This window comes from Podarcis liolepis (assembly GCF_965112155.1).
Source record: "Podarcis liolepis genome assembly, chromosome: 6".
Taxonomy (NCBI): Eukaryota; Metazoa; Chordata; class Lepidosauria; order Squamata; family Lacertidae; genus Podarcis; species Podarcis liolepis.
In genome coordinates, this window is record NC_139559.1 from 55,959,843 (window position 1) to 55,985,640 (window position 25,798).

At 45.0% G+C, this 25,798-nt stretch overlaps 1 protein-coding gene across 3 annotated transcripts; it reads left to right on the forward strand.

Moving 5' to 3' along the window:
* Window positions 1-72: 72 nt before the first annotated feature.
* Window positions 73-24,216, forward strand: CDKN2C (cyclin dependent kinase inhibitor 2C). 3 transcript variants are annotated; one of them, XM_083509744.1, is made up of 4 exons: window positions 73-444; window positions 2,930-2,987; window positions 13,739-17,148; window positions 22,280-24,216. In XM_083509744.1, exons 3-4 carry the CDS (start codon window positions 16,735-16,737, stop codon window positions 22,646-22,648), a joined length of 783 nt encoding a protein of 260 aa, XP_083365870.1. In that variant the 5' UTR covers window positions 73-444; window positions 2,930-2,987; window positions 13,739-16,734; the 3' UTR covers window positions 22,649-24,216. The 3 variants fall into 3 exon arrangements, with proteins under 3 accessions (XP_083365870.1, XP_083365871.1, XP_083365872.1); XM_083509745.1 differs by lacking the exon at window positions 2,930-2,987; XM_083509746.1 differs by lacking the exons at window positions 73-444; window positions 2,930-2,987; window positions 13,739-17,148 and adding an exon at window positions 17,426-17,737.
* Window positions 24,217-25,798: the final 1,582 nt, after the last annotated feature.

Below are 25,798 nucleotides of genomic sequence, written 5' to 3' on the forward strand. Positions count from 1 at the left end.
GGGAGGGGGCGGGGAGGCCGGGAACGGGTTGTGTAAGGAGCGGCAGAATGAGCATTGCAAGGAGCAGCAGGGCAGATTGCACCGGGGGCGCCCCGAGGAGCTGGCCTAAAATGGTGCAGGGAAAGAAAGGAAAGGCTGGCGCGGGCGGGTTTCTCCCTCCGCTGCCTCTTCCTCCTGCTTCCTTGCAGAAGGGAAGGGGGCGGCGGAGGAGCTGCAAAGGTGGGCTCGGCAAAGAGCTGCTGCTGGTGGAACTGCAGGCGCAGGAGAGGAGGGTTTTGTGGTGCGCTTTCAGAGGCGCTGTCGTAAATTCACGTGCTCTGTGTCCTGTGCCACGGGGTTACTGTAGTGTAGGCCTTCTCCAGCAGAGAGAACGACGAAGACTCTATATCCGGAAATGCAAGAGAAACTCCCAACAACTCAAGCCTATATGCGATTTTCTAGGAAGTAAGTAAAGGCTGCATTCCTGATCCCAAGGAGCACCGTTACTCCAGAAGTTAGTAGGACTTCTAAGTAAAATTCAGTGGGGATTATTTCCAAGTAGGAAAGGTTGCAGCTTTGGGGAACGAGGGGGCGTTTTATTCTTTTTGCTAAATGTGTAGAGAGCGCTTTATAGATTGTGGCTCTCAGGGTGGCTTCAGAGGCCACGTCTTAACTAGAAGCTGTAAGGATTGGCACTTCTTTTTGATACAGAGTTTCTGTGCCTAGCCTGCATGGTGGACATGAATTCCATGGGTCATGCTTTTCCCTGGCAATGCAAGCTGATGGGAACTTTACCTGTTGAATTTTTGCATGTTGTGCAGCTTACAAAGGAGCAACAGCCCATTCCTGAAAAAAGGTGGCAACTCAAGGTGAACGTGTGAATTTAGCTGTACCAATCACTACCAAACATCTAGCCACACCAATCTCTTGGTGTCTTCCAACAGGGGTGGATAACCACACCCATCTGTATCTTATGGACGGATCAACATGTATTGCATATTATTGAATGAGTGTCAGATCTAAATTAATATTGAGACATCCACGGGATTACCTGCAGTGACTGTAAAGCACTAACACAAACTGCAGTGAGTCATTCTCATAAAGTGGCTGTATCTAGAATTTATATATATATATTCCTACTTCCAGCACTGTTTTTCTGGCCAGAACCAGAGTTAAAGAACATACAACATCTTAAGTTTTGATCTGGCTGAATCTGAGGCCCTTCATGTGTCCCTTCCACACAAGGTCTGGAAGGCTGCAACATAAGAACAGGCCTTTTCAGTGGTGGATCTCCACTTGTGGAATGCTCTCCCCAACAATTGCCAGGCATCAGTGCTTTTTTCTGGGGACACGCATGCCCCTAAACATTTTGTGAATCTTAAGTTTCACTTAGGAAAATGAGAGTACCCCTAAACATTTTTTTAGGGGGGAGGGAGCACTGTCTGGCATCATTAGGTACCAGGCAAAAACATACCTTTTTCATCAGGCCTTTAGCTTTTATTTATCTGTGGCCTTTTTGCACAGGTGCGTTGTTTTTATCTAGCTTTTTAAAAATAAAATTGTCTTTCCAATTTTCTAAACTGCTGCTTTTAATGTGTGTGTGTGTGTTTTGCTTAAAATATTGTAAATTGCTTTGATTTGCTATGGCAAGACACTAAAAATAAATAAATGACTACTAAATTCCTGATATTCCCCAATTCAGGAGTGTGCCTTGGGTCGTTACAGTATTTGTTTTTTGATAGCTACACTATCACACTACTACTGTGACAGTTCTCAAGGTGACTCAGTATAACCTAGCTTTAAGTTAGACTTTAATAGTGGTGACTGAAAAAGGAGGAACAATGAAGTACTTAATCTGAACCAAGCCCACAACCTATTTTCAATACCAGATCTCATGCCTGGAATGTATAAAGGAATGTATAAAGTGCCTTGGTGTGCATTGTGCTACTAATACCAGTACCCAGACATAGAAATTATAGGCAGGTTTAGTCAGAGTTAAGTCACACTGATGCTTGGAGCCATAGGCCCACTGCACTACAGTGGTTCTGGGGGAATTTAGTTACAAAAATCAAAACCTGTTGATTCTGTGACACTTACTTTTATCTAAGTGTGCTAACATAGCTTTGCACTGCAGTCCTAAATGAATTAATGTGGAAGTAGATTTCTTTGATATATTTAAGTTTAAACAATTGTGGATTTCATTAATTTATTGTGCCCAAAGTCTTCCTAATATTCCTGATATGGATGGTGCTCCTGTCAAGGCTCTTGTCCCACTGTTGAATGCTAAGATGCATAGAGTCATTGACACAGTCACTCCTGATTGCCCTCAGTGTTGCTGTAGAGAGCACATAGAGTGCCTTGGTATTCTAGTGACCTGCATGTGATGAAAGAGGAGCGTTGGTGGCTAGAGCACAAGTGGCATAAGACTCAGTCTGAATCTGACTGGAAACAGATGAGACTACACCATCATGCCTACTTCAGAGTTTACTTCTCTGCCATCAGTACATCTGCAAGTAGCCATCCAGCAGAGCTTTTCCAAGTGGTGAATTTTGCTAGTTTGCCTCACTGAAAAAGTGGGACATATATGCATGAGTATGCCAGTTTATACACTATTTCAGATTATACTACCCATTTTCCAATTGTTGCTCCTTTAATTTCATTGCTAAACAACAGCTCACCTTTTGGATGGTGATGAAAGCATCTTATTATTTCACATCTATTTCCTGACAGCTTTCAGTGAGACCTGGATTTACCTGCCTAGCGAGCTGAACCTGTCAAACATAACAAAGTCACAGTCTCCATGTTTTGTTTACATGGTTATTATATTCATGTATGCACTGTTAAGATATAACTAGGATTAAGCAAAGAGTTACTAGAGCAAACAGGAAAATCTTTGTGCTTGGTTTGCTTGACATCTAAATAACGTATCTCTTTCTGATAATTTATCTAGACATTTGGAGTCCTGGGGGAAGAAGCAAATATGAGATATCAGATGCACACACTTTCTTGTGAGTAAGACAGGCTTGGGCACAAACACACTTTTCTGGGATCAAATCCTATTGAACTCAATGGGATTTGCTTCTGTGTAAGATTGCAGTGCCATGGGAAGGGTCATGTTTCAGTAAAGGAGTACATACTTTTTGAGTTAGTTATTAAATTTATATCCTGCTTTTCCTCTCAAAGGAGTCCAGGGCAGCAAACATCAGTGTAAAAACAATATAATTAAAAATAAAACAGCAACATTTTTTTTAAAAAAAAAAAACCTTTTAACAGTCGCATACTTTCACAGCAATAGTTTCAAGGCCGCCAGAAACAGAAACTTTCAGCCATCAAATGCTAGGGAAAACAGGAATGTTTTCAAATTCCTCCTGAAAGTTAATGAAGGCCACACCTCACTAGGGAGGGCATTCCAGAAACAGAGAACCACCACTGAGAAGGCCCTGTCACAGGGCAACACCAACTGGACAACACCCAGTAGCAGCAGCGCCAATAGGGCCTTGCGTGCAAAAGGTCCCACATAGCTGTCAACGTTTCCCTTTTTTAAAGGGAAATTCCCTTATTCTGAATAGGATTCCTCACAAGAAAAGGGAAAAGTTGACAGCTATGTCCCACATTCAATCCCCAGAATCCTCAGGTAGGGCTGGGAGAGATCCCTCTCTGAAACCCTGGAGAACCATTGCCAATCAGCACAGACAATATTGTGCTAGATGGACCAATTGTCCAATGCAATATAAGGCATTTTCCTATGTTCTACTGTAATTTATCTTCCTGCTCTGCTTCAGAGTGCCACAGACATGAAGTCCAAGCATAGGGGCATCTTTCTTCTTCTTCTTTGGCGATCACTCGTAGCCGAGTAAGATTGTCTTCCATAGACATGGTTTTAACAATGAGTCCGTAAGTGACTGTGGAGGCCAATTCTGGACCCACACGTCCTTCCACAGTGGGGACATTGGTTTCTGGGCAGGAGTTGATCACAGTGTGGGTTTGCCAAGCGTGCCTTCCTCTTAGGCATATATGTATAGGCACAGAGAGCGATAACGGGATCTCCCACTGCAGTATATGTTGCCCAGGTAAAGCAAGTAATTAGAACTTCCAGTTACAGAAAATTTCTGTAACTTTAGATTCACATTGAAGTGAACATTTCACCTGGTGTAATTTTTCATATCACTGCGGCAAAGTGATTAGAAAAGCCCTACGTGCTGTGACTTTTCCTGCTATGCTGCTATTAAAGATACAGAAATCCCCTCAGGGCCATGTTGAGGCAGTGAAAAATAATTCTACACACAACTGGGTTATTTGCCACCCACTTGTGTGGAATTGCTTTATGCCAGCACAGCTACCTCCAGGAACCTGTGGTGCTCGAATGGTTATTCCCCACGCAATTGGGCTGAATGACACAATAAGTGGCATACAAATATTATGGCCACACCCCACAGAAGTATTTTCACAGCCTTTGTGGGGGTGGTGAAATGTTTGAATCATCTGTTTGGATCTACAAATAATTAAAGGTGAAATGTCAGTGGTAGAAATATACTGATTCATACCTTCAGCTGACATAATGATCTATGAATTTGTCTTAGATAAACAAAACTTATTTGTGGAGGAGGAAGACAAAAGGAGATGATGATGATGATGATAGGAATTGATAACAGAAAAACCTACCTCCTGGAACACTTAGGAACACCAGAAGTTGCCTTATACCAAAACATTGCTTCATTTAGTTCAGTACTGTCTCCACTCTCCAGAGTTTCAAACAGGTGAAACTGCCCATCCTATATGGGTAAATGCCAGAGACTGAACCTGGGTTTTCTCCATGGCAAAGCAGATACTCTTATCACTGAACTAAGACTCTTCCTTTTAGTGGAACTCACTTAAAAAGATAGGTATGTTTGATATGCCTGTTGCTCAAATAGTTTGTAGTGATCTTAATTAAGGACAACCCTATGCTCATTTTACCTAGGAGAAACACCCATTAAACTCAGTGGGGCTTACTTCAGAGTAAACATGTATAAGATTGTGCTATAAATAGCCTTGTTCTTAAATCTGTCAATAATGTGTCTATTAAACCTTCATTGGCTAGAGCAGTGTGACCCAACTTTTCTTCCAACTGGGCCACAAGAGTAGTTTGGCACAGAATCTGCAGGCCGCTCACTACCTTGTTGCACAAGGGGGAGCAAGGCCAAAATTTGATGCCCCCTCCCCTCAAACTGCCTTCCCAAAACTGTCTAAGCAAAGTGCCAGGCTTTGGGAAGGAAGCACAAGGCTCTAGCAGGGTCCTAGAGCCCTCCCACCTAGTTCCCAAAGCTGAGAAAGCACAAACAGGGCTTTGGGAACTAGTAGGTGGAAGGACTCTGGGACCCTGTCAGAGCCCTCACGCATCCTTCCCAAAGCCCAGCACCTCACTCACCCAGCTTTGGGAAGGCAGCATGGGGGGGGCTTTCATATGTTACCAACGGCCACCAAAAATGCCTCAGGGCTGCGTGTTGGACCACCCTGGACAGGAGCATACCTTTCATTTCTCTTCTGTTCTCTGTCCTGCATCAACATAATTCACACAAGGTGGAACTAGCAGGAGAGATTCCATGTGCTTGTTAGCCTCACATGTGAAAATGCTCTAAAGAGGTACTCTGCTACAGTAACCTAAGTTTTTCTTCTTGAAAAATTATTAATCTTTGGGTCTCCCATGTTTTTAAATATGGGGGGGGGACTTATGTTAGGAAGCAGATGGAAACTCTGTACGCATATAACAAATCTGCTTCTATGGCTAGTACAGTATCATTAATCCTGTCTGCCTTGGTCAATCTTCTATGTAATCTATGGTGACACAAAAGCCCCCAAGGTAAAATAACAAACAGACACTAGCTGATTCCGACTGTTGCAGGAATGACAAAATGCTGCAAGAGGTTTAGATTTGTGTTTGGCATTTTAATGACTTCTTGATGCTTTTATCAAGAGATGTATACAAACCCATCCAGAATCCATATGCTTCCTGCAGAACAGCAGAGGCATATGACAGAGCTGAAAACTAAAAACAGAGAAGGCAATTCAAGGTTAACAGTGCAATCCTGTTCGTGGCTACTCAGAATTAAGTTCCACTGAGTTTAATAAGGCTTGCTCCAAAGTAAATGGGTACAAGATTAAACCAGTTATGTATACAGTATATGCTCAGCAATTTGTTTTCTCCACAAAAAAGGACCAGAACATAGGTTGGAGAATAAGAAGCTCCTTTAGGATCCTTTTTTTTTTTTAAAAAAAAAAAAAGGATAATTGAAGGACAATGGTAATTCTTGATATAAGTTTCTGTTACAGGCTTTTGGTAACTTTTATTAGAACTGACAGATGATACAGCTCTTGCCCAGAGTCTTCTACATATTTGTAGTGCCCTCCATCAGGGTTTGGCTTTAAACACATTCCGTGATATGCACAACCCGTATCTTTGTGCCAAACAGGGTATATATACTTAGCTGCAAACAAGTCCACCCACACGTTATTACAAAGTGGCTATTTAAAACAAAAAAAATAAAAAAGTTGAGAAGCAAGTTTTGAGAGTTGGGTGAAAGCCATTCCATTCCTGTCAGCCTTTAAAATTGTTGCATTGTCAACAATGTTGCAATATCATCCACAGACATCAGCTGAGGTTGAGAATTAGTCATTTTCAGTTCCTACGGGCAACACTGAAAGAAAGCTTATAGCCATTCTAAGACATGAATGACTGAAATGGTTCCCAAATGCAAAGAATGAACTGAAATGAGGTGAATGCAAAATAGGTACCGTATTTTTTGCCCTATAGGGCGCACTGGCCCATAGGACGCACCTCATTTGGGGGGGGGGATGAATAAAAAATATATATTTAACCCCCCAGCCCCCAGAACAGGCTGCTGCCCGCAAGCCTTGTGAGCCCGGCGGCAACTCCCGCCAGACTCGCAAGGCTTGCGGACACCTGCGCGAAGCACAGGGCACCCTCCGGAGGGCGCTTCGGGCTGCGGGCTGCTGCCCGCAAGCCTTGCGAGCCCGCAGGAACTCCCGCCGGGCTTGCAAGGCTTGCAGATAGCTTCCTGAAGCCTGGAGAGCAAGAAGGGTCGGTGCGCACCGACCCCTCCCGCTCTCCAGGCTTCAGCGAAAGCCTGCATTCGCCCCATAGGACGCACACACATTTCCCCTTCATTTTTGGAGGGGGAAAAGTGCGTCCTATAGGGCAAAAAATACGGTATATCAAATGCAGTTTTATTTTATTGTAAATAGAAATGGAGTTCTTTTCCCTCTCATTCAATTCAAAATAATGATTTTCCAGAAAACAAAGGATAAATTATTATTTACCATTCAGAATGAGTGTGTGTGAAGAGGGTGGTTTCATCGTAATTCTCATTATTCACTGCCAGTCCCTAACCTCTCACCCAGGGCTGACCAAAGTTATTTTGGTGTCTGAGATGGAACAGTAAATACCCCACTCAAAAAGAAAAAATAATTCAAGGTTCATAGTACCCAAGCCTAGCCATGTCCTGCAACCATCTCTCCCAAGAAGTTGTTATGGTAAAGATGAGGAAGAATAAGAATAAAATTAATAATGATTATTTCCATAACATCCACATTACTCTGCTTAATGGCCTCATCCCACCCCTATGGTGTCATGATGAACCCCAGGACAAAACTGTAAACCAGAGACAGAATCACCAGCCCTCTAGATGTTGTTGGACTACATCTCCCATCATCCCTGACCATTGGCCATGCTGCCTGGGGCTACTGGGAGTTGGAGTTCCACTAAAGATGTAAAGGTAAAGGACTCCTGAATGGTTAAGTCCAGTCAAAGGCAACTATGGGGTTGCAGCGACCATCTCACTTTTCAGGCCAAGGGAGCCAGCCTTTGTCTGCAGACAGCTTTCTGGGTCATGTGGCCAGTATGACTAAACCACTTCTGGCACAACGGAACACCGTGACGGAAGCCGGAGTGCACGGAAACCACGCTGGTATGCTTTTGAACTGTTAGGTTGGCAGAAGCTGGGACCAAGCAACAGGAGCTCACCCCGTTGCGTGGATTCAAACCACTAACCTTCCAATCAGCAAGCCCAAGAGGCTCAGTGGTTTAGTGCACAGTGCCACCCTTGTCCCTATCTACATCTAGATGGCTCCGTTGGTTAGAGCATGATACTGATAAAGCCAAGGTCATGGGCGCAATCCCTGTATGGATCCTCTAGGTCCCTTCCAACTCTGCATTTGTATGATTCTATGACCACATGTTCCCCACGACTACTGTATGTCTTCTGTGTAAGGCTCATATTATATGTGTGTTTTAGTACAATCCCTAGCTGCTAGGAATTGCCTACCAGATCAAGGTGCTCAATAAATGTTTAGTAGTGGTTGCGGTGGTCAAAAGGTGAAGTCATGTCACTGAATAAACATTTATGTGTTAACAGCTTGAGCTGTGCACATTTCTTCAGAGGTAAGTCCCAATGAACTGACTGGCTTATTTCCAAGTAAACATGCAAAGGATTGGTCCGTCAGTAAGACTATAGACTTTTACTAGGAGGTAAGTTCACAGTGGAATGTCAGAAAGCTAAGAAATAATGTTTAGGATTGCACAGCAAGAAGAAAATTACTTCTTGTAGTTTTAATGCTGGTATTTGATACAGTGTGCATATACATATATGTGCACATATACATCCATGAACATATACATATACATAAACATAAACATTACGTGTTATTACTTACAGCCCACCCTTCACCAAATAGTCCCAGGGCAGGTTACAAAAATGCCACATTTAAAATAAATGCAACACATTAAATCATAAAATAAAACTATAAAGTGACAAGATAACAAAAGCAAACTGCAGCATCAGATAGTAGTGCACAACAAGGCAGGAGATGAGAAGACATCCATGCAGCCCAAAAATTGGGTAAAGAGGTGCATCTTCACCAATCATTGAAAAGCATACAGTGAAGGTGTAAGATGCCACTCAGAGGAGAGGTCATTCTACAACCCGGGGGCTACCAGAGAGAAGGATCTCTTGAGCACCTCTGCTCCTCAAACCACAGATGGGGGTGGCAATACCAACACAGTAGCCCCTGCTGTTCTTAATACCTGATCAGGTTGGCGTGAGGGGAAGCATTATTTCAGATATTTGGGGCCCAAGTCATTAGGGATTTATATGCCAAAGTTAATACCCTGAATTGGATTTAGTAGCAAATTGGCAACTGGTGCAAAGCTTTCAAGACCAGCATAATATGTATCCAGGCAGAGACATTCACCAACAGCTTTGCTGCTGCATTCTGCTCTTGCTGCAGCTTCCAAACTATCTTCAAGGGCAGCCCCACATAAAGTGATGGTAATGGTGCAATCTGTAAGTTATCAGAACATGGATTACTGTGGCCAAGCTATCTCTACCCAGGAAGAGCCATAGACAGTGAACCAGCCAGAACTGGAAATAGGCACTGCTAGCCATGTAGGCCTCAGGTGACAATAAGTACACCCCTCACAAGCTTTGCACCTGTTTCTTCCACGGAGTGCAACCTCATCCAGAACTGGCTGTCTCCCAGACTTTAGAACCGGCAATGCATAGTGCCTTTGACTTGTCTAGATTCTGTTTCAATTTACAGTGTATTGGTCCACATTCAGCCTATTACCGCCTCTAGGCAATAGTTAAGCACCTGTACTGCCTCTCCTCATTCAGATGGTATGGAGAGATAGAGCTGGATGTCATTAGCATACAGGTGGCAGCTTACTCAAAATTCCCATATGATATCTGTTAGTGGGTTCGTATAGACGTTAAAGAGTATGGAGGACAAGACTGAACCCTGGGAAACACCACAAGCTAGCTTTGAAGGCAGCAAGCAATGGGCCTTCATTGCTGCTTTCTGAAAATTGACTTGGATGAATAATTATAACAGTGCCTCCCAGTTCCCAAACTCTGGAGCCACTTGATGATCAACAATATCAAAATCCACTTAGAGGTCAGAGGGAAGAAATAAGTTTGCACTTCCGTCTTCTGACAAAGTTCGCCAAGGGAATTTCGGTGCCCTATCCTAGCTTAATCCACGTCCTCCAAGCATGCTGACAATTGGATCACCTTCCCCCTCAAGCAACTTGCCCCCAAAGTGGGTTTTGGTGACTGAGCAATAGCTGTTCAACATTTCTGGGTCCAGGGAGGTCTTATTGAGAAGAGGACACACCACCATCTCCTTAAGGCCAATGGCTCCATAATGAAGCATTTACCATTCCCTAACCACAAAGCTTCAGCTAACTTCTCTAAGCCAAGAAAGGCACAGAGTCCATGTCAGCCTTCCTCGGCAAATAACACTGATTGGGTGGGAGCCAGGTTCTGCAATCATGAGGCTAGGGAGTTGACTTTGAGGGACAGTCAAAGAGGCAAGGGCAACGGTAATGCTTATTTTGACACAGATAATTGCCTGGACCAGTTAACTGAAGTTGACTGACAATCAAGTGACTCTGGGGCCCAGGTGATTCAGATCCTCTCCTGGAACATAGCAGGTTGGAGGAAAAAGGTAAATGACCCTGAAGTCATTTGTTTTATCAAGTCTTTTGACATCTTATTACAAGAAACCTGGGCTCACTATGGAATAAATTTGGAGGGATTCAATTTGTACTCCTTCCCAGCCCATAAATCCAACATCGTGGGCCAATATAAAGCAGGACTAACCCTTCTTTGCACCCAGCAGCCTAATCTTGAAATCATTTCCCTCCAACCATGTGACAACATTACCCAGGCATTCTTATTAAGATCTTCAAACTTGGTTCAATTATAATCAATGTATATATACCCCCTTGCCCCAACCAGCAGACATCAATGGGCTATTGGAACTAACATCACTTTTGGAAAAACTGGAGACCAAATTCCACAACATCGATCTGCTAATTGCAGCCAATTTCAATGCAAGAGTGGGTAAAGACAATTTTGAGCTTGCAAGAGAGCTGGGCTCCGACACTGAGGATCACCTGCCTGAGCTTCTCTCTGGCATACAACATTCCAAAGACGCCCATATCAATGATGCCGGAGTTTGCCTTGCCAAGTTGTGTGTACGTTTCGACAGAGTGATCCTGAATGGTTCATTACCAGGTGACCAGCTTGGGGAGTTCACGTTCATCTCCAGGAGAGGAAGTAGCATGATCAACTACATGTTAGGCTCCTCTGCACTGATAAACCAGGTTGAAACCTTTCAGGTGGGAGACTGCATCAAGAGCAATCACCTCCCTGTGGCGCTTTATCTCAGAGTATCTTTGGAACCAACAGCTTTTCACCATGCCTGCCAGCACACCTTGAAGGACAATTGTGCAATGAAGGTCATAAGCAGACTCTCCTATCCTGCTCCTAGCATTAAAGGAATTTACAATACACTTCTGAGACAACCTCCTCCAGTCAGCAAGGCTGTGCAGAGGGACGATACATCAGCAACATCCCTACTCTGTCTGTCAGACCCAACACCAAGAACAATCCTGAATCACAGAGCAATGGAATCTTTGTGGATGACAACTCCCTGCTCCCATCTCACTGGCCTGGTGCTGCACTGAATACCTCCCCAGTTTATTCACCCAGGTGTCAGTAAAACATGCCAGGTTGGTCCCCTCATCTATGATCAAACTGTGGATGATTAATTACTTATTTTGGACCAACCTGGCTTTCAATAATAGCACCACCAGACCGGGGGAGAGGTTGATTGTGTGTATCTCCAAATTCTACTAGCTGGAGGGCAGACCATAAGGAGTGATAGTCTTCATGTAACTAATGTTCCTTCTCTGAACCACGCTTCTTTGCCTTCCAATGCCATACGTCCTTCTCTCCATCACAATAGCAGCCCAGACACATCACGCTCACCTCTGCTATTGTTTTCAGGGAAGCAACATCATAAAGAGATCAAAGAGCATGTAAGAGCACAGTTATAAGGCCATGACCACATTGGGTGGCGGAGGCTCATCCAACACACCTGATTCCTATAAGCTAAATGGCATTCTTCTTATTCACCCTTCCTGCTATCTGCACAGCAACCAAGTGTCAGCCATCTCTGGCCATGCAGCAGTAACTCAGTCCACACTAGGAAATTAATTTATGTCAGCACAGAAACCCCAGAGTACACCATACCTTGTTTTCTCTCAGGTACTATTTCCCACACAGTAAAGTGCCAAATGAAGAGTGAGTTCCCATTTGTATCAGTCAGTGACTGCAAAACCCAATGATGTCTTGCATGTGTGGAAAGACTATTATGGAACATCTGCTTTTACTTTAGACTCAATAGAAGCAGTTCACATGTTCAGCTGTGATGTTATTGAGTAATATAGTTGCCTGTGTGAATAAGCCTTAAGAGTACATGAAGTTTATATGTGGGCATATTCCACATTGCTACAGGGAGTTGAACTACATTCAAAGTTGAAACAAAATGACGGTATTTTTATTCTAATGAGAACCAAACTTGAACCGTAATTGGAACCGTCTTATTGAACCTGAACTGGAGCTAAGACAAAAAAAAAAAAAGAAAAGAAAAAAGAAAAAAGCTTTTGGATCACTAGTTAAGAGGAGTAGTTCAGCATCTTTTTTTCAAATTAAATATGAAAAATGTTGCTAAAATCAAGGATAATGTTGTTTTGATTATAAAACATGACTACAAATAACTAATAGACCTCAGAGTGCTACCAGAGGTCTGCCCCACTATAATGAGAATTGAAAGAGATTAACCCACTAGAGTAAAGATGGGGGGGAGGAAGCGAAACTGGCGCAAGATGTACACCATATGTGATAGCATGCCTCAGGCACTCTCCCCAACAACACCACAACACTGAGAAAGAGGTGTAATGCTGTCTGATTCCAGGAAGATAGTGGCTCACCAGTTTTACTATACAAACCATTTCCTGTACACACAGCTTAGTTCAGGTATCATCTATCCCCAAATACTTTGCTAGCGAATCAAGAGGCAAAAACCACTGCTTCCCACTCCCACACCTTCCCAGCAGCAACTCTCCTTAACTGCTCCCTAACAGTACGTTCAATTCTGATTATTACTATTATATTTTGCTTCACAGGAAAAATGTTGGTCTAAAAAAGTTTGTGCAACAAATTGACAGTATTTTCCCCTGGCTTATTTAGTCAAAACCTGGACCCAAACCCTATAAAATGCACCTGAAACTAAAGTTTGAAAGGGCAAATACAAATGCTAGTTTGGCGGTTTGAGCTTCCAGGTTTACGACCCAATCCCATGGCTCTTGCAGCACCCAACCAAGCACAATAAATTGGACATAACTACCTAAGGCCACACCAACCTTAGCACAACTGATATCAGATGCAGGATAGGACACAATTATCATTGCACTAGCACTTTTGCTTGTGCCATTGTGGAGGTGGAACTGGCTGAGCCACAACGCTGCATCAGCACAACAGCGTAGGCTGATATTACTGAGCCAACATTGTTCTCCTCTGTCAGATATAATATAAGTGTAGAAAAGGAACACAATCGGGAGCAGGTCGCACAGTTGCACCAATAGGAATCAGGTTGGGTCATGTTCTATCCTAAGGAGGCCTCTTAGCTACTCTGAACTGATCTACATTTGCATGTCCAGCCTACACCATTTCAGTGGGATAATAAGCATAATGGAATTGCAACTGACAGTCAAGTTCAATTGACCTGACATAAGACGTCACTCATTGTAAGCCACACAATATGCTATTAGAAGAACAATTGTTTTAATTACCAATCATGGGGTGGAATCTGACACTTACAACCATACTTTCCTTCATTCTTCTCTTTCCCCCTGTAGCCCCCTACACACCACCAAGAACTGTTCCAGGTGGTCCCCCAACCCTCAGAGCAAAATTTGAGAGTGCATGGAAGCAGGGATGCCAACTGGAATAAAATATCAGGGGGGGGGCAGGTAAGTCCCACCCTGAGTATTGATTACAGTAGGTGGTACACACACCATCTGAATGTTGGTGCCCCCGAAAATATTTTATTGGGAGAGGAGCAAAGGGACCTCAGCCCCTCGGAGTTGGCTCCTATGGTTACAGTGACTGATGTGGCTGGAGAGGATGTTTTGTTGCAGCTAGGGCAGATGTGCTGATGCAGGTGGACCATGGTGTTTATTCTTTCTGTGCTCCTCCCAGCGATCATTCCTCCCCTGGTCACTGCTGTGAATACACAACCAGACTGATTGCCTCCAGTTGTTGTGGTTGTCTACAATGTATTCCCACGCAGTAGGCTTCAAGTTGACAGCCTTTGTGTCATGTTTGGGCCTGGTGTCTGAAGCCAGTAGACTCCTTTGAAAGCAACTGAAACGCAAGTAGACTCTGTTGAAATCAATTATATTTACTGCTATGTGAATATAATAAGTACTGGAGTGTTAAGAATCTTGACTCACCTCTCAGGCCTTTGATTCACCCACCCTACCCATCTACCAATACAAAGACTAGGGTATAGCAATTAATGTCTTAATAGAGACAACAAAATTTGGAATGTTGGCAGTTTTATTTGCAGCAAAAAAAAAAGTTTGTCCAGAACTCTCCAACTCTGTTTTGGTGCTGAGGTTCAGCTTTGGAGCATGTTAAATAACAATAAATAAAATGTCTCTGAAAATATATTGAGTGTAACAATTACTGCCCAGCCTTATATATTAACTACTGGGTTGATTCCTACTGACACAAACTAGATGTGCTTTAGGCCTTGGGTCCCAAATGTGGTTCCTGTGGGCACTACAGGGTTCTTGAGACTGGTGGCTTACAAGGACACTGCTATTTTCTTGCGTTTTCTTTTTCTTTTTTCACCATTGGTTGGCTGTCTGGAAAGCAAAATGCAGGCGTGTAGCCATCCTCTCCTTCCTTTCCCTAGAAGGCCTCTAGCTCTAGGCCCCATGTGGGCATGTTTTACCTGCTTTCTTTGTGGGTGTTGCCTGCTTTTTCTTTCCTTTGGTGGGGAGCTGGTTTGTTTGAGGGTTATTTTTTAAATAGTGCTTGGTTTTGCCTGTTTCAGTTGTGCTGTCTCCTTATTTTTGTCTGTGCTTTATTTGTTTTCGGGTGCATTGGTGTTGCTTATAGCTGTGATATGTATTTCTGGGTATTTTGTGGCGCTTACATTATAGGTTTCCAAATGTAACCCAGGCCCAAAAACGGTTGGGAGTCCCTGATTTGGACTTATTTAGCACTTTTGAGTCAACCTACCTTTCAGAGAGGACAACCTGTGTGGAGTTCATTCCTGGATTCTGTTTCTTACTTATTTTAAAAGGACATGTTGAATTCACTTCTTAATTCCGCAACTCACTTAAGGTTTGGTGCAGCTCCCACGCCTCATAATGTTTAGAATACATTTCAATCCACCTATATGACGGGCATCTAAACCCTTTTTGCCCTACTGCCTTCTGTCTTGTACACCAGGGCGCCTCTCTTTCTCATTCCTGCATTGGAAATAAGCAGCAATGCTGACAAACCCGCTTTCCATTTTCTCCAAGGTGCAGCAGTAGACACAAGCCTGGCGGGAGGGCAACGGGGTGGGGTGGGAGAGAGAGAGAGAGAGAAGTGAACGTTTTTTCGTTTGCTACAGTCGGAGCAATCTGACATTGACCCTTCAACGTGACCTTGTCTGGGCCGTCTCCTTAGTAACGGAGACCCAGCGAAAGAAAACCTGCATATCGCCTCCTTTAGCTACCTTTCTACCGGTCTGATGTCACTATTCCCGGGTGGCAAGGGGTGGGCTGTGGAAAAGGAAAGGAATCTTCGAGGAAGAGATTAGCTATTTTGCTTCGCGGCGAGGGGAGGAAAAATAAGATTGTGGCGCGGAGGGCACACTCACTACACGTAGCCTTAACTTTTGGCCCGCCTCCTTTACCCGTCTCTGCGCTGATCAGGCAAAAAATCATTGCAAGCTTAAGACATAGAGAGATTAAAAAAAAAGAAGCGTGCTTGCCTCGTTTTGGCGGCTTGGCTTGTATCTAGGGCTAGAGAAGTGCTCTCCAGTGACGTCAAAACCCTATAGGGAGCCCTGGAGATGACAGGGGCTTGGGCGGGAGCGGGGTTTGGGATCGGTACGAAAGGTAGATGCAGCAATGGCAAAGCAGCAAGAAAAGGGGCACGCGCGCGCCAGCTTGTGCTTGGGGGCGCGCGCGATTTCCTTTCAAGTGCGCCCCAGGCCCTCCGCGAGAGCAGGCAGGGCCCCGTCCATTCGTCCGGCGACGCGGGACAGGGAGGCCTGCTGCTGCCCGCCAACAGCATCGGGGGAAAGAGGCGAGTGGGAGGCGCCCTCGGCGGGACTCGCCCTCCCGCGCAAGGCCTTCCTGCTTTTGCCGGCAACTCGCTGGCGCCTCCTTAAATCTCTGCCGTTAGAATGTGGGCGGGTGTTTCAAGTCAAAGAGCGCTCAAATGTTTTTCCTTTTCAAAAAAAGCTGATGCGGGGGGGGGGGTGAGGAAAGAGAGAGAGAGAGAGAGAGAGAGAGAGAGAGAGAGAAAGAGAAAGAGAGGGAGGAAGAAGAAGAAGAAAGAAGAAGGAGACCGAGAAGCAGGGAAGCAGCAGCAGCAGGAGGAGGAGGAAGAGCCGGCTTCTCTGGGCTGCGACCGGCGAAGGGCTCCTGCAGAGGGGGCTGCTTGCTTGCAAAGAGCCGGGCGAAGAGTGGCGACCCCGGCAGGCGCTTTTTGCAGAAAGCTGCCTTTGCCTCTCCGCAGCCTTTTCCAGAGCGATGCGAGGCAAAGGCTCCTGTCAAAGAAGCGGCGGCAGCTCCTGACCCGCCCCCCCCCCGGCACCTCTCTCTCCATCGCTGCTGCCCGCGGTTGAATGAAGGCGGGGAAACCAGCAGCAAAGCGACGCCAGGAGAGAGGCGCGGACGCTCCAGAGAAACGGCGGCGACTCCTCTCCCGCGCGCGCCTGTGCACAGGCTGGAGATCGCTGGTGACCGCCGAGCTCCGCCCGAAGCATGCCGCCGCCGCTGCCGGGTCCCCGGAGCCCCCGTCGCCCTTGATCGGGTGGCGTGGAGCAGGGGGGACTCCTGCGCTTCCAGCAACCTCGGGGCAGGGAGGGAGGGCAGCCGATCTGGCAGCTCCGGCTGCGGTTAACTCCTTCGCTGCCGCTGCTTGGAGAAAAGGAAGGTCCTGGGGGCTGGTTTGTGCGACCCCCGCGAGACTACGAGGGGAGGTTCTTCGGTGGAAAGGAGCGCGCGTCGGATCTCGGGCGTCCCCGCTGGAAAGAGCGGTGAGTCCTTTCCTTTTCCCCCCATCTCCGCTTCCCTCCTTCCCTCCCCGCCTCCACCTTGTTCTTCACCTTCTCTGCTTCTCCTCGCACGTTTGGCTTAGCGCGGCCGTGTTTCTCTGGCCGCGTACTACACTGGCTGCAAGGGTACATATCAATTTATTTCCCACTGGCCAAGGTCCTCCAGGAGGGGGGGAGCGTTGTGCGTGTTAGAGGTGCAGAGATCTGCTTTTCAAGCGGAGCTGCAGCAGTGTGCGTCACGTGTGAACCCAAGGGGCGGGCTTTTGGCAAGGAGCTTCTTTACGAGTATTTACTACAAGGTCTACTCCAGAAGATTAACATCCCCACTCCTTCTGTCAGTTTCCGATGCCATGCCCGGCTAAAAAGAGCGATAGTAATAATAATAATAACAATAAAAATTGCAAGCGCAAGTCATCTGCTCGCTGCCGATCGTCCGCAAGGAATGGCCGAACCTTTTGCGAATGAGTTGGCGTCCGCAGCTGCCAGAGGGGACCTAGCGCAACTTAAAAATTTGTTGGAAAAAAATGTAAACGTCAATGCACAAAATGGATTTGGGAGGACTGCGCTGCAGGTTGGTATCCAGACGGACAGAGGCAATCTTTCGCCACTAGGTGAACTGGTTTGACGGGGACGCGAACCGTTTTTAAGAGGGGAGGAAAAAAAAAACACCCAGCATTTTTTAAAAAGCGAGTTGGTTGCCATATTTTATAACTTTAGCGGTTCCAACTCCCTAAAGTGACGTACTTTAAGTAAAACTGGTCAGTAATGCTTTTAAAAAAATATCTGTAGACTAACTCGTCCACACGTTAATTCGATTTTTTTTAAAAAAGAAAAACAACCCTTTTTCTGGGGCAGGGAAGCAAGTGGCGGAGGGGGGAGGGGGAGGGAACGAAACCATCCGGGCTAGGTCGTCTTTCACTGCAGGTCGGTAAACACCTCCTTTCTATTCTTTGAAATCCCGATTATATGTTTAGCTTTCTAAAAGCGGGGGTGCTCTCTTTCTGATGGGAGCGAGGTCAGTTTGGGGCTTCACTCTCCTGCTCTCTTTCTCTCTTTCCCCGCGGTGATCTCTCCCCCCCCCCCCCAAGTTTACTATCTGCACTGCATAGCTAAGATGTACATTAAAATAGTTGGGCGATCTGAATCTCTGGAAAGACAGTGCCCTGGATTATTATTTTTAAAAGTGTTTTGGTGGATCGCTACGCGGCGAAGATTTCCTTGCCGTAGGTACCATCCTTGTATACACCCATTTCCACTGTTTAGATTTAGAGACGGCAGCTGGAGCCCTTCCAGTTCCTAAAATCCTGGACCCGCTGAAAGATGTTTTCTTTTAAGAACATCGCATAACGGTGCTGAAAGTGTTACAATGCACGAGGGAAATAAAAGTGGGGGGGGGGGACAGTCACGCAAGAGATGTGGAAACGTAGGTGAAAGCCTGCGACTGGGGGTTTTTTTGGTGTGTTTTTTTGTGCCAGGCAGAGGATCAAGAGTGCAGTTGGGACTACTGATTAGGTTTCTCAAAGAAAAGGGATTTGTGCTTTAAACTACAAAAAGGTGATCCACATGTCTCATATGTTGGTGGGTGCTAAAAAGAGAGAGAGAGAGAAACAGAAGCCCCCTTTTGTAAGGGAGTTAAAAAATAATAATAACCCTGCCTGTGAGCTATCTTCCCCCCCACTTTACAATTCCTTTCAATAATCCTTAAATTATTTCCTTTTCTGAGAGCGATGACAATGCCCAGAGGTCTTCTAGGCTCTTTTTCTTCTACCGACCTACAAATAGGAAAGCTTCAAGGCCCACAGGGCCGGGAGGTTGTTGAGTAAAGCAGGGTGTGTGTGTGTGTGTAGGTTTCTGCCTCTAAAATGGATCTCCAATTTCTCTTCTAAGTGCAGAACCAACGTGTTGTTGCAGGAGCAGATCACAACAATTGAATGGCACATTTGGCCATTTTTTAAAAAAATTACAGGGGTGTATTTTCTAGGCAGAGATGGATCAGGGAACTCTCTTGGCTGCCCGTGTATCTTTTCCAACACCCACTTTTTATTGCTCCTTCATCGTAAACAAGGATTTGACGCACGCTACCAAATGTGCACACACACAAACGCACACACTCCTCTAGAATAAAAGCTAAACATAGAAGAGGCTGACTGCTTATTTTCAGTATGTATAATCCAGAGAAAACTAGTGGGTGGATGATAGAATCTGAGAAAGTTGATAGTCAACACAGTCCCCAATATTGCTTACTCTATATTATACCAAAGAAAGTGAAAACACACTTTGACTTTGGTCCTCTCATCCAGACAGCATTTTGCTATTATTTTCTCTGACCTTTTCTCCTTCCTCACCTTCTGCATTTTGAATATGCATGTTTTAAAGCAGGCCTCTCTCTCTTTTAGATTTGGCCAAGCTCCTAGGCCTTTTCTTTCGTATCTGTCCCCTTCCCTTGTCAAAACAATACTACATCAGCAACCTGCACATCTGAAATGGTATACTAAATGAAACTTGTTCCACATCCTGATCCTGCTTTCCTTACTTACCTCAAATTGCACAAGGTGTCATAAGGCCCTGCTGAGTGAGAGTTTAAAATGTTTCGGGAGTACCTGTTGTGTTGGAGGTGTTGGGAAGCCACTCACCTTGCTGAGTGTTTTGCACATACTTAACATTACTATTAATTTCCAGAAGACTTAGCAGTCCTCCTGGCTATTTGCAGCCCAGACCTGCCTGAGAGAAGTCAGATGATATACAGCAAAGCATGCAGGTATCGCCTAGTCAATATTCCACATTGTAGATGCTATTTCACACTTACTGCTGTTGTATCGTCCAGCTCTCACTTCCCCACCCACCTCAGCAAAGTTGGGACATACTTATTTTTACAGCTCTTTCCAGTTTTGTTTACTGTAAGTGTTCCCCCTTGTTTATGCAAACAGTGGAAGGCAAAATTCCTTGCAGTAGAAAATTGTATGGAGCAGATAGGCAGACAGACAGATAGCTATCCCTTTCAAGAAGAGTGGGTAGAACAGAGATGGGGGTGGGGGGTGGAATTGAAAGCAAATAAGGAACACATCATGCTTCAAAACTGGCTGTTCCAAAAAGAAAAGAACTTGACCGAAACATAACCTTCAATGTGTGATATTACAAAAGAACTGACTCCAATTTTCCCCCAAGTCATTGTGAAGATTCAGAATGCCTGAGGGTCTCTCTGAACTAGGCAGACCTGCTCCTGTGTTGAAAAATATTATGCAGGTTCCATATTGCAATTTTTAAAATTATTTATTTTAAAATGGCAATATCGGACTACCTTTGCCTTAGCAGGAAGCAGTATGAATGATGCTGAATCATCAGAGCCATCCTTTTAGTGGCAGTTGGAGTGCTTTCACAAAAAGTAAAAAAAAAAAGGAGGGGAAGGACCTTTAGGAAAGCCAACAACCTTTGAACACTTTTCCATTCAAACAAAGCCTAAGAATTTGAGGAATATGTTTGTCCCTCTCCAGTTATTAGAGGAAACCAGGATGTGTGTTCATTTGCATTCTAGCGATTATAGAGATACCAAAAGAAACTAAGATTGTGATCTTCTTATGCACTCTTACTTGAAATTAAGGCTAACTGAATTCAGTAGAAGACTCTTCTGAGTAAAGACATCCATGAGGGCGCGCTGTCAACAGGTGTGGTACACCTGCTGTTCTCAATTATTCATGTGTCATCTGTTTAAAAAAACAAGCAAACTTTTTAATCTAAAATATAGACCTAATAGGGTTGTGTTGTAGCTCACTGCCAAGGCAGGAGCAGAAGAACTCTAATCCTAGGACTATTCCAGCCCTCTCATCTCATCATTGGAACTGACTTTCACCTTTACTGAAGTTTTCTCCTTTCCCTGGCTCAGTCTGACAGAGTTTCCTTTTGGGTCTGACTCCGTTTTCTTATTTCCGTGTGTCATGGTCCCCCCCCCGCACTCCCCCCCCAAACACATCTAAAGTAAATGCCCCAAAGCTTGCATTTCTACCAACAAGTCAGTGCAGTTCAATGTATTATCTCAACCTGCTTATGTGCCTTTGACTTCTGATATCATCTGTTCTGATATGACTAAATCGCACTTGAAGGTTAACAAGGGGGTGGGTGGGAAGAGTAGGATTATTGAATGCTTACGTGACTCCCCACCGTGGTGGGATGTTTGGTGTTTTTTTTTTAATTACAATAAACCAACTGCTAAACAGACGCTTTGTCCGCCCCACCTCATGATGAGGACGAAGTATCAAGATGGGAAACAGTTTATCTCAAGACCTCGTTATTTCACTCGATGAAACGCGCCTAGGGTACAAAACCCCTTGGGTTTCAGTGGGACCGGCTCCCCAAGGCTGAGGTCAGCGCGCAGGGGCTGAGGGGAATCAAATTGGCGGGGAAAACAGACGGAGGTTCCCTGAACGTTTTCGCCCTCCGCCCTCAGGATCCTCCGTCGAAATCATGTCAGCATGTTGCCAAGAAACACACACCCGCGCGTTTTAAGTAGGTCTGCCACTTCAATTAATCCCTGTTCTGCGTTAGATACCCTCCCTCTCGACTCTTCTGGGGTATTGAATCCTTCGTAACCCTAAGAGGAAGGAATATCCCCCCATCGCCTCAGTAGAATTTTCTCCTTTAATTTTGTTTTTCCCCCTCCCAGCACAGGAATTCTGAGGGGCAGTGGTGACTGGGCAGGTGGAACTTCTCCATCACCTGCCTGGGAAAAGACCTGAGCCTCTGCCTTTGTCACCCGGCTGTTAAAAGCGGGCTGGGGCGGGATGGCATCCCTTAGGAAGGGAGGCAGCGGAGCCCTGAGGACGGAGCAGTCAGGGGAGCTCGAAAAAGACAGCAGCTGGCGCCACCTTCTTCCACCGAAATGGTGGTGTAGGGAGGGCAGAGAATAATCGTTAGGTGCGCCCCCCCCCCCACGAGCCCTGGACCCAGTGAAATACAAATCGATAGACTGGGTTCTCCGACCCAGGTCAAGCGACGACTCTCTGAGGTAAGGACGCCCTAGGGTGCTATGTTGAGGTACACGCTCCCGTAACGTGTGAACGCAACTCAGTCGTGTGCTTTTGTTTCCCTCCCCCTTGTCTTTCCCGCCTTCTCCCGTCAGGTGATGAAGCTGGGCAACCCGGAGATCGCTCGGCAGCTGCTTCGGCGGGGCGCCGACCCGAACCTGAGGGACCGCACCGGCTTCGCCGTCTTGCACGACGCGGCGCGCGCGGGCTTCCTGGACACGCTGCAGACTTTGCTGGAGTTCAATGCGGACGTGAACGTGGAGGACGCCGAGGGCAACCTGCCCTTGCACTTGGCCGCGCAGGAGGGCCACCTGCCCGTCGTGGCCTTCCTGCTGGAGCGCACGGCCAGCCGCGTGGGGCACCGCAACAGGAAGGGCGACACCGCCTACGACCTGGCTCAGCTCTACAGGAGGAGCGCCGTCGCCAAGCTGCTCGAGGGCCGCGCAGGAGGCAGCGGGGACTGAAGCCCCTGGCCGCGCCTGGCTCGCTCGGACTCCGGCAGAAGGAGGGAGAGCCTCTGCCTTCCCTGCCCACCCTCTCCCGCCCCTTCTCCCCCTGTCCCGTCTCTCCATCTTAACCAAACCACACCAGTAAATATTGTAGGTCTCTTTCCATTGCAGACGTGGGGGTGATTTTCTTTCTTTCTCTGGAAGAAGAAGAAGAAATATCACGCCAGTAGCAGCAGCTTTTCTCAAAGGCGAGAGAATAAAACCAGCCAGAAGGCCGGTGGCTTTCTCTCTCTTTCTGTCTCTCTCTCGCTCTGTGCCTCTGTCTCTCTTAATTCTTTTTTTACTTGGTTTATTCCGTCCCTTAAAAAAACAAAACAAAAAAACCCTCCCCTGCCAACACAACTTGCATAAGGACCTTCTTTATGTTTGCAGATGACTTTCCTCTTTCTTCTTCTTTTAAAGATCTTTGAAAGTTTACTGTGATTTCTCCTCCCCTCCCCTGAATATCATCTTGCCTAACAAAGGTTAAAAGAATATGAAAAAAACACATGAAGGAGTGTGTGACATGATGTGAAAAGGGCTTCTTTGCCCAAAAGGGGGAGAAATAGGGAGGGGAATAAGAACTTTGGTTGTGTTTAGATACATCTAGATACTTAACTAGATGGTGACACTAACAAAAGCTTTTGATTTTGTATTTCTTGCGATTGTGGCTGCCATCCTAAACCATTTGCAGTTCAGTCCTATATGTGTGTATTCAGAAGGAAGTCCCACTGAGTTCAATGGGGCCAAATCCTGGATTGCAGCCTTGATTTGAAGAAAGTGATGTTGAAATCATTGGGATGTACTTCAGAGTAAACGTGTTCAGGATTGAGGTTTAATGGGTTAACAGAGTGTGTCTCTGCTGGGGCAGGGGAGGGAGAGAAGCAAAACGTGTCTGGGTGTTTGTTTTAATGTCGAAGGTTCAGAAATTCATCAGGAAAAAAGTATTTGCTTTTTATAGATTTGTTTATAAAGATCAGTTTTTCCCTCGCTGAATTTCACATGAATAAGGTTTTACCAACTTGCTTTTCACAAAATGATATTATGACCACAAACACACCAGTTTCGAAAACTGACCTTGCAATATGGAGATTAATTCATAAGATTAACTTGTGTTTACTGCCTTTTGGGGAGTGCTCCAAGAACGAGTCTTGTTTGGTTGAACACCATTTACTCCAGATAGTTCCATTTGTTCTCACATAATGAAGCCAGAACAAGAATGTCTTGTTATGGGTTAAGATTTGAAAACCGAGGTCAAAGCCTGCTTTTAGAAAGTCAGTGAATCATCTTAAACGTCATTATATTGAATAAAAGCTGAAGGATTTAAAACGTATTTTAAAAGCAAAAATGAGAGGGGGGGAGTGATTTAAAATGGACTGTTTTAGTTCTGGTTTTTAAGCTTTCCGGTAGAAAAAAGGAAGGGTGTTAAAAACATTTATTTTGCATAGGAATAAACTACAAAATCTATAAGAGTTTTATCACATATTTAAAATGCTCTCACTTCTGATACTGCTTTCTGATTAAAAGCCTCAATGTGTTGCGAAGTTTGGAGCATATCTGTTTTTATTTTCACCGTGTTCAGTAAATAACTTCTTTTTTTAAAAAAAATCGGACATGTCGCAGGACGGGGTGTGTGGCCCTGTGAACGAAAGGACACATTGAAGGATGTGATTATCATAAACATGGGGGAATGGGGAAGTGTTTTAATTCAAGATTTTGGGTTGCTACTTCCAAGAGCGCAACATAGCCAGCTCGGTGTCGTTTCCCTGTCTGCGAAACTTTAATATTAGGCTTGAGAAATTGGTAAGTTTGCCCCCTCCCCCATTTTTTTTAAAAAAAAGAGTTTTAGAAGTGGCTCCGGACAGTTTTGTTCTCTGCTGAAATGAGTATCTTATCTGAACTGCACGAGCTTATTCTGCACTGAACCGAGGTTTCAGAAGGGTCAGATTAAAAAACAGCGAGTTCCACCGCTAATAAAAACAGCGACCTTTACTGCAAGCCAGAATTTAACCCAATCATATCCTTTACTGAATGGTCTCTTTTTCTTGTGAAATCAAACTGTGGCCATTTAAAAGCAAACCAGAAGCCAAACGCTAACCCTGGATTTGCCATTTGATAAAGAATCTGATTTTTTTAAAAAAGAGTGAGTGAGTTCTGGTCGGTTAAGCATGCAGTTGTACCAGCTTAATGAGTTTTAAAGGTTTTAGCTTTGGTTATCCAAAAAGCTAAACTATTAATATTCGAAGCTGGTGGTATATATAGTGACAGGCCTTTTAACAAGCGACAGGAGTTGGCTAATGGGTTCAAAAACAAAACACACGGAGAGACACAAAATATAGTCAAATTTGTCATTGCTTTGCATTATTCGCGCAAAAGAAACGTTATGAACTCAGCGTGGTTTCAGAAATGAGTTTTACGGTTCCAGGGATGTAAGGCCAGAAGAACAGGAACACTCATTTTCAAACAAGCAATAAAACCCCAAAGTTTCAGCATTATTTTTAGCCGACAAGAACTCTTGCCCTGGATATTGTCCGTCTAAAAGCAAAGAATGTGGATTTAGTCATGAGGACAGACCTAACCGACCTTTATAAAATATTGCATAAGCTATTGAAGATGTTAGGCTTTTTAAAAAGTGCTTTACAGCCCAGTTCTTCCCATGACTACTCAGAAGTAAGTCCCCTTGAGTTTAGTGAGGCTTTCATAAAGACAAGTGCGTATAGGATTGCAGTCTTAAGCTATGAACCCAAGAGCACTGCTGAAGGGTGAGTGGCAACGATCCTCAATACCATGAACACTATTATTTTAAGAGCGCGCTTTGCCAAGTAAGCAAGCTGAAGCCATATTTCGCAAGCAAGCCTCCTTTCAATTGCACTCACTCCCCATTAGAGTATGCGCAGAATCGTGGCCCAAGAGGTGCTTATTTTAGCGTGCTGATCCTTGGAACCAAATATCCGACACACACACACACTGAAATCGAATACGAATACATATGTCGTGGTTAATGTTTAATAAACAGTCTAATAATATAGATAGGGATGAAGAAAATGTCAATTGGCTGCGATGCGCTGGGCGGAGGGGTGTGTGCGTGCACGCACTATAGCGTGTGCCTGCTACAAGATAACTCCT

Bases quoted from the DNA above. Each gene is read 5' to 3' on its own strand.
- CDKN2C (XM_083509744.1), top strand. From the start codon at position 16,735: ATGAAGGCGGGGAAACCAGCAGCAAAGCGACGCCAGGAGAGAGGCGCG. The intron at 17,149-22,279 runs GTGAGTCCTTTC...TTCTCCCGTCAG, and splicing joins CGTCCCCGCTGGAAAGAGCG to GTGATGAAGCTGGGCAACCC.